The sequence below is a fragment of the Pollachius pollachius genome (genome assembly GCF_949987615.1).
Source record: "Pollachius pollachius genome assembly, chromosome: 8".
Lineage (NCBI taxonomy): Eukaryota > Metazoa > Chordata > Actinopteri > Gadiformes > Gadidae > Pollachius > Pollachius pollachius.
Window position 1 is genome coordinate 15507547 of NC_136941.1, and position 8667 is coordinate 15516213.

The 8667-nt window shown below is 39.1% G+C and overlaps 3 protein-coding genes across 3 annotated transcripts in view; 2 read left to right on the forward strand and 1 right to left on the reverse strand.

Annotated features, from left to right (window-relative positions):
* Positions 1-1807, reverse strand: part of LOC307078910 (protein bicaudal D homolog 2-like) — a 39087-nt gene extending 37280 nt beyond the window's left edge. Inside the window, exon 1 of the mRNA XM_079740928.1 lies at positions 1337-1807. Within this exon, the coding sequence (XP_079597054.1) occupies positions 1337-1579 (243 nt within the window). The 5' untranslated portion in view covers positions 1580-1807. The remainder of the gene's footprint in view (positions 1-1336) is intronic.
* A 1611-nt stretch (positions 1808-3418) lies between these two features.
* LOC307079860 (uncharacterized protein) lies at positions 3419-4141 on the forward strand (the record flags this gene model as incomplete). The annotated part of the gene is made up of 3 exons (XM_079742365.1): positions 3419-3487; positions 3577-3621; positions 4022-4141. The coding sequence occupies 3 exons, from the start codon at positions 3419-3421 to the stop codon at positions 4139-4141; spliced, it is 234 nt and encodes a 77-aa protein (XP_079598491.1).
* Positions 4142-6251: 2110 nt separating this feature from the next.
* On the forward strand, positions 6252-8361 carry LOC307079338 (androgen-dependent TFPI-regulating protein-like). The gene is made up of 6 exons (XM_079741601.1): positions 6252-6500; positions 6581-6733; positions 6840-6941; positions 7050-7165; positions 7365-7525; positions 7676-8361. Exons 1-6 carry the CDS (start codon positions 6336-6338, stop codon positions 7696-7698), a joined length of 720 nt encoding a protein of 239 aa, XP_079597727.1. The 5' UTR covers positions 6252-6335; the 3' UTR covers positions 7699-8361.
* Positions 8362-8667: the final 306 nt, after the last annotated feature.

The window sequence follows — 8667 nt, forward strand, 5'->3', positions numbered from 1 at the left end:
TTATTGGTTGGGGTCAGCATTGCTTGTGTAAGAGAGGAGCGAGAGGGAGATATTTGTTAATAACAGAGGTGAACCTGGCCCTAATTATACAGGACCGTCATCCTATAATTAAATGCTGAATTAAGACTTGTCGGCCTATAATTTACTCTTTTCGGTGAGTGAGTGAGTGAGTGAGTGTCAAATGGATAAATAGATCTTTAAATAGATCCTAAGTTGTTTTTGGCTAGCTAAAACATAAAAGGAGCAGGAGAGGAGTTTTGTCTGTGAAAAATACAGTATCATATTCAATGAGGTTGTTTGGTTATGGATCTGGCAAAATTCCAAGAAAATGAGGGAAAGACTAGATATTGTGTTAATTAAAGGATCTTAGACAAATAAAACCAACGTATTCCCCTCTATAATTACTAGCTCTGAAGGACAGAGGGAACGTGGGAGATTAAGAGACTGAAAAAGGAGAGAGAAAGGGAGACACCAGGGTGGGAGTCCAGTTGGAAATGAGTTCACCACAGTTGAGGGAAAAACAAGCTCATCCTTTATCCAGTGCTCCAGCTCTGCCTCAGTGGCGTCATGGCCCACATTCTTCCCATGCCTCCAGAGTCGTAACTCGTTTTCCGATGTGTTGCTCATGCTTTACTCTTTGAGCGGGAAGTTTCAAAATTCAAAAAATCTATCCTGCCTGCATGCTTATCTCTGCCGGTACTAGTTCCTGTTTTAAGACCAAACGGATCCGCCTTGTTTGTCAATGCATTGATTTACTGCTCTGCAACCCAACAATACATATAATTCAGAAATAGAGTTGGTAGTTGATTGGAACAATTGTCTTTTAGTTGAAAGCAGTTTAAGAATACTATAAATACACAAACAAATAATAGTGCACACATGCCACAACTTATAATTAACTGAGACACATGAAATATTAATCAATAACTAATGTAAATGTATGTAGGCAACATGTCATTTTGATTTGGACAGTTTTTATTTTTATTTGTATCCTAGCACTAACTGTTACATTTGAATATGTAATTCAAATGTAACAGTCAACAGGGCGAAGGCCTATAGGTGGTAAAGAAAAGTAAGCATCTAGAGAATTATGCCTAGAATAACAAGTAGACACTCAGGGGAGAGGGGACCATATATGCTGCATTAATAAACACAGGGCCAGCCCTGAATGGACGTTCAATGACGCTCAAATTTGACCTTGTGTAGTGTGGTTGTATCTTCATCAGCGTGTGTTACTGTGAGAGAGACGGTTTCCGAAATCACAACATCTGAACCTAAATGTATCATTGTAATGATTAAGGTAGTGTTTTCCATATTCAAAGCAGGCACCACCTACCTCCTTAAGCAGGTCGAGCTCCTGTCGCACAGTCTCGTATTCGACCTCCAGATCATCATACTGCTGTTTGAGTTGCTGCTTCTCCTCCAGCACCACAAGCCCGTATTCTGCAGCCTGGATCTTCTCTTTCGTGGTCTCACTCAACTCCCGGGACAGACGCTCCATCTCCCCGCGCAGCCCCTCCGGGCCGGCCTCCGTGAGCCGCATAGCGTCGGAATATCGCTGTTCCTCCACGGACATCATGCGGACTCCGCACCCGGCTGCTACGCCAGCTGATCTGCGTCAAGAGATGTGGAATGAACGAGCGATCCAACCTTGGCTCTTAGATTCTCCTGTATTTGTACTGCATGATTGTTGTTCTTGCGCTTCGCCTTGTCATGTAGATGTCTTAGGTTGAATGTCTCCGGTTGGAGAGGTTTCTGCTAGGTCTTAAAGCAGTTCATGGTTACGGCGCCCGGTCTCCTCGCCTCTCTGCCGCTTGCCAGAGCTTGAGGAACGGTTGGTTACAGACACGTTTGCCATCAGTGACAGGTTTAACAGCGTAGATGGGGCTGCTGGGAAATGTAGTTTTATAGTATCCGCCCCCATCTGAATTTAACATCAGGGACTCCTATTTAAACTCATATCCCATCAGCCACTGTGTATTTGCCGATGTGGAGCACGGAAGAAGCGGCTTAATTGGCATAGAAATAGAATTAATAGAACATTTAAACAGAATTTGACATTATTGTATACCCCATATCACCATGCAACGCAGGGGTTATCATTAAAACCGTTTTATACAGGCCAGTGTTTTTCAACCTGTGGTACGTGACACATTAACAATAATGGAAACAAAATACCCATATGCTATTCAAATATATTTTATGGCTTGTTGTTATTAGAAAATCTTTGTGCATTCCGTTAAATGTTTTCCATAGATTGTTTGTGTTAATGTGTTTTTGCTAAACACGCTGGGAGCATGAGACGTATTGCTGACATTTCTTTCCACTATTTCCCAGCGGTAAGGGCTTTCTTGCAGTGATAACTGCACATACAGTAGCTGGCACTCTTTGCTCAGCCACAGTATGTGCAGTTCTCGATTTTTACCGTTTGCACATGAGATGGTCCGCGAAAGGTCTTGATCAATGAATGGTACACCTAAAGGTTGGGAATCACTGGTCGATGACATGGTATGGTATGGTCCCTGCGCTCCTGCGGACTAAACATTTACTGCCATCTGGCGGTGATCTCGAAGAACCCCTTCAGCCATTGGATTAATACTGAGGAAATACTTTATGATCCTTGAGTAGCATCTTTTCGATTTTAAGTAACCTATTTTAATAAGATAGTCGTATGGAAGAATGACTGATCAAATGAAATAACATAGCCTACTACTTTATATTGTTTCTATGGATGATGCTTTTCTTGAGGGTTAATTCATTCAATGAGATGTTTAACAGGCTGTTTGCAGCAGATTTATCGGAGCAAGATCAGTAAACACTTTATTGCCAAGGGATTCTTGCACCCTTTACACTCCCGATCATCTCCTGCCATTTAAAATGATTTAATATAATGTATCGGAAATATACAAAGCTACTTCATATATTTATATCTAAGTCTAAATATATGCGTTTTATTTTGCGCCACACATTTAAATGCCATCAGAAATTGTATCAATTACTCTTGTAATTGATACAAAATAAAATAACTGTAGATCATCCCTAGGCTTACTTATTGTACGATATTGTTTATTTCCAGAAGGGTGAGTGAGGTAGGCTAATAAAACACTACCAGTAGGCCTACCTGTTCTGCAGGTAGAAGTGGTAGAAAAAACTGAGTTATTTGCTAACCACTATTGAACCTTTGTTGACGGTTGGAATTGCATAGACCTTCAGGTCTGTTACATGCCTGAGGGTCGAGGACTAGTTTACTTAATGTACAGGTTCACTTGTTTACACCTCTTAGGTTCGTTTCACAAGGGAACGTTCTCGAAGAATCGCCATGGTCGCCGGCGTATCGTGGGTCTCTTGTCTGTGCATTCATTCTTTTATATTTGCTTGGTACGTTTTTGTTCTGCACTATGAACTCTTGTATTTAGAGATGCTGGGTTTAGATACGAGGAAACTATCCTACGGCGGGAATTGGAAATATTTAACTTACGTGAATTTGGTATGTAGACTCATATCTGTCCTTTATGTCTAGAAGCATAGGCCTACTTGTTTTAGACTCAATAACCATAATCTAAACTCTCTCTCCAGGTTTTGCAGACCGTATTCTTCGGACTGTGTGTCCTGATCGACATGGTCCACTTGATGTTTCATGCTAAATTGTTACGTGACTTCAGGGTCCCATCCCTTTTGGTCACATTCAGGGATGACCTCTTCACTATGTTTGCTTTCCCATATGCAACCGTAAGTCACATAATTAACTATATGGTATAGTCTACTGAATTTGTCAATTAACCTGCTACCAGTGAAGTTGTATTTGTTTTATATTCCCAGCTTGTGTTATCCATTTTCTGGGCAGCATATGCCGCTGGCCGAGCACAGTTTACCCCACTAGTACCTGGTGGGGCCATCGCTCCTCCTTTGTTGAACCATGCTAGGGTGAATTTCTTGCAATGATTTTAAATTTAACTAAATACTGAAATATGACGAAAAGTACATTTAATTTATGTTTTAATTTCTTTATTTCTATTTGCAGCACACTATAATCGTACCCTTGGTGCTTGTGCAGATGTACATTCAGAATCATGTATATTCTTCTAGACTTAAAAGTGTCCCATTGATTTGCTTCTCTGGTGTACTTTGTATATCATGGTAGGTCTGCTAATACTGTTCTAGTGTTTTATTGTAGATTCACCCAAGTTGGGCATGAATTGTATAAGAGCTGAAGCCAGATTTTGCATAACATAAGTCTACTTTGATAGTCAGAAACAGCAGAGATGTGATGAAGTATAGCATATATGGCTTGCATATAGAGCAGATAACTGTTATTTGGTTAAAAAAAAAAAGTAGTTGAAATGAACTACTTAGTAGTTGAAATGTACTAATGTACTACTTGTGAAAATGTACTGTGTTCTTCTTTATGCTAGGCTCCAATGGGTGCACCATGCATCAGGTATTTGGGTCTACACCTTCCTCGGCGAAATAAGTCTTATGACTAGACTTGTAATTAGTGGAGTTACTCTTGGCTTACTTCTTCTAATGCATCTGCTCGGGCAGGAACTTAGTGGCAGAATCTGGGGCAATCTAGGTGAGATCAAAACAGACATATAATCATAGCACATTGATTCAGGTTGACCGATATGCCAAAAATTTAGCAACGGGTAATGATGTGTTTGCAAAGGGAACATCTTTGCTTTTAATTGACCTGTGTTTGTAGTCAGGATACATATTCTGCATTTTTTCTTTTTTGTGTGACAGGGACTCAAAATAAAAGGAATTAGAAGACTAAAGCTCTGAGCCAAGCAGACATTGGATGCCAGAGCTGGTGAAGAACTATACATCAACTATACAACTATACACCCCCTTACCTTACTTTACTAAATGTTCAGTTTCATTTTCACACAAGCAATATATATATATATATATATATATATATATATATATATATATATATATATATATATATATATATATATATATATATATATATATATATATATATATACACATAAAAAATTTCGAATGCTCTCACACAACTATAAAGACAGAGAAAAACTATTTTACATTCAACGATTGCTTCTTTGCTTCTTCTCAGGGGCTGACCTTCTTAGTATTCACTTTTGGATACTTGCCTTTTAATTTCCAAATATACATTCATTTAAATATAAATAGATTTTATTTGACAACTATTCATCAGGACTTGATGCCTTGTCAAAGTCATTTATTTGCCTTGTAGGTAAATATTATGAATGCAAAACAGTTTTTTGCCTGAAAGTTCACACACATACACACAGACACACACACACACACACACACACACACACACACGCACACACAACAGCAAACAATATGTATGAAGACAAACAAAACACATACAAACACTCACACAAACGTGGGCCTCTACAAAGACACAGTAAGGCAAACACATGTGGCCCCCCAGGTCATCCTTACTCACTTTTGATGATTTATTTTAATGTTTGCTAGTGGTTAATGCATTGACCCTAACCCTAACCCTTGATTACATGCCTTATGAAAAAGTCTTATTTATGTCACTTAAAATATGATGGAAACACTGCTAAACTAACCTTTACATGTTAAACTTGAGCACAGTGTACACCTAGTTACAAAACAGTATGATTTCATAGTTTTTGTGTGTATATATTGACTTACATACACAAATATTTATGTTTATTTACTTTATTAGAAGATTCAGATTTCCAAATGGGCGAGAGTGGCTGGCGAATACAGGTGTCTGGATGTGGAAGAAAAAAGAAAAGAAGAATCAAGGTTATACCTTTGCATCCACGCATGCAGTAAAATGCAAATGATGAAACCCTTTCAAACATTCTCAAACCAACCTACAAGGACAAACATGTAGACACAGTCCACCCTTGGGCAGCACCCAAATAAAATAATAAGTAGGGAGTCCAACCAATGTTATTTTTACGGAATGACCTACTAAGTTTCAGTAAAACTCAGGACCTTGCTTGGCCATTTATTTCCCTTGTTTGTATGATGAATGCAAAAGTCCTTGATCTGCAACCTAAGAAACACACACACACACACACACGCACACACACACACACACACACACACACAATTAAATAGAAAATATACAATAAAAAGCGATTTCCAATGGTCGACAATAGGTGGCAGCAATAACTATACAGGTGTCTGAAAGTCCTAGAAAAAGCAATAGAAGAAGAGGGTTAGCCAGTCAAACATTGTACACACCTATCTAGAATTTATACATCCGTACTCCGGTCTGAGTGCTGATTACGCATTCATTAATTGTACAGGCCTTCACTTATACAAATTTGAGTCAAGTGTCTTTTGCCAAGAGAAGCATTATGGCTGCCTGCGTGTCGTGGGTTTCATGTCTTTGCATTCATGTTTCAATATCTGCCTGGTATGTTTTCGCTCTGTCGTTTTATAACAATTTAACGACTTCGGGTATAGACACCAGAAAGATCACCTACGGTGGGAAATGGAAATATTTAACCTACCTCAATTTGGTATGTATATCTGTCATTGATGTCCAGAACGAGCCTATGTAATAAGGTCTTAATAAACACAACAATATCAACTCTTCCAGGTTTTGCAGACCTTGTTCTTCGCGCTGTGTGTCCTGACGGACATTGTCAACTTGGTGTTTCCTGCCAAATATAAACGTGGTGGTGGGGTCAAATCCCTTTTGGTGAAATTAAAGGATGACTTTTTCACTATGTTTGCTTTCCCATATGCAACCGTAAGTAACGCCAGCTCTCCCAAGTTATACTGAAATGTGGTGAACAACCATTCAGTCAGTTTTATATAGAGCTGCCAGTAAAGTTGTCATTGCTTTGTATTTCCAGTTTGTGTTTTCATCTTTCTGGTCAATCTATGCTGTTGACCGTGAACTAGTGTATCCAAAAGTAATCGATGACATTATTCCTCATTGGTTGAACCATGCAATGGTAAGTTTCATGCAAAGATTTGAACTTTGGACAGACATGCAATATCAAGGGTTTTTCAGCCACAGAGAAAAAAAGAAAAGTTCACAATATCCCTCTCTCTGTTTGCAGCACACCATAATTGTGCCATTGGTGCTTGTGCAGATGTACATTCAGAATCATGCGTATGCTTCCAGAATTAAAGGTGCTACAGTGATGTTATTCTCTGGTCTACTATATATGTCATGGTAGGTCTGCAAATACTCTTCTTCAAATTCTATTGTATTTTTTGCAGTTTCACTCAAGTGGAGTATCAATTTATAACGGAGCTGCCGTCAAATGCTGGCAGATACGATTAGCCTTATATTTTTGGTCCTGTTTTTAGATGGCAGTAAAGAGTTTCTGCAAAGCTTATTCTTGTTTCCATGCTCTTCTGCCTTTTGATAGGGTCCTCTGGGTGCACCATGCCTCAGGTCTTTGGGTTTACCCCTTCCTTAACAAATTAAGCCTTGTGACCATACTTCTATTTTTTGGAATCTGTGCTGGCTTGCAATATCTACTGTATCTGCTCGGTGAGAAGATCAGTGGCAGAATCTGGGGCAATCCAGGTGAGAATGAATATCACACTGATTCGTTTAGCCAAGGTTTTTCAGTTTTCATTATATTTACATCGTGTGTTTGAAATCATGTATTTTTTTTAAAAGGCATTTCATCATTCTTTCTTTGTAGTTCATTCACTTTTCTTTCTTGTCCAAAAGGGCCTCAGAAGAAAAGGTGTTAAAGTTTGCAAGTTTGTAAGATCAGCCACAAGAACCTGAGATCTGGTCCGTGGTGCTACTCCTGGACTGGACACATGGGACCACCGGACCACATCTCTGACTCTCAAAGGAGTTTGGAGGATCTAAGATGCACTCTATTTATCCATGATTGAAATTGAGGAAAGCAGAAATACAGGGGTCAAAGAAGATCCTTGACATTCCCTTAGCCCATAGTCAATTACCTTTTTGCTTCCTCTGACTCTTCTTTGTAATTGAAGACTGTAGCAATGTCCAACTGCATGCCACCTACGTGACTACAACACTCCCACCTGGGTGGATCTTACTGGGCTCCTCCAAAACAAGGACGCAGGGTAGTGATGTTGAAACCAAGGGTTTTGCCAAAGTTGAGTATAATGATACACAGCCGGAAGTGTAACGCGCTGCCGTGCAGGATATCCCCCAGAGTGTTTTAACCTGTTTCACATTGAGCAATCAATGTGCAACAGGTGTGCAGCCCTACCCAGCCCCAGAGTCTAATCATTCTGGCTTGGGCCATGAGATGAGGCTGCTTAAACCAGCCATCAGCCACACACACTCCACTAAGACTCACAATGACCTATATAGTCATTTTAATAGATTATTTTACATTGAAAATAAATCGGTAGTTTTGGAAGAATTAAAGGGAATTCCACCGTGAAGGGCATGTGTGTTTATTACTAGTGCACAGTACTGCACTAAATTGCATCAATGCTGATATTTAATTCATAATATATTTCTCAAAACGTCCTCAGAACCAAGCTAATATCAAGTCCTAAAATGGCACTTACTTATTTAACCGCTCAGCTTTAATACCCAATGATGAATTGTTAATGTTTATCAATTGATGGTTACTAACTGTCTATTTAAACAGCAGGAAATTCAGCATTTCACAAATTGGTACATTTAAGTTTCACTCTGCAAAATATACAATACAGAATATGTCATTACATTTT

Bases quoted from the DNA above. Each gene is read 5' to 3' on its own strand.
- LOC307079338 (XM_079741601.1), top strand. From the start codon at position 6,336: ATGGCTGCCTGCGTGTCGTGGGTTTCATGTCTTTGCATTCATGTTTCA. The intron at 6,734-6,839 runs GTAAGTAACGCC...TTGTATTTCCAG, and splicing joins TTGCTTTCCCATATGCAACC to TTTGTGTTTTCATCTTTCTG. The intron at 6,942-7,049 runs GTAAGTTTCATG...CTCTGTTTGCAG, and splicing joins ATTGGTTGAACCATGCAATG to CACACCATAATTGTGCCATT.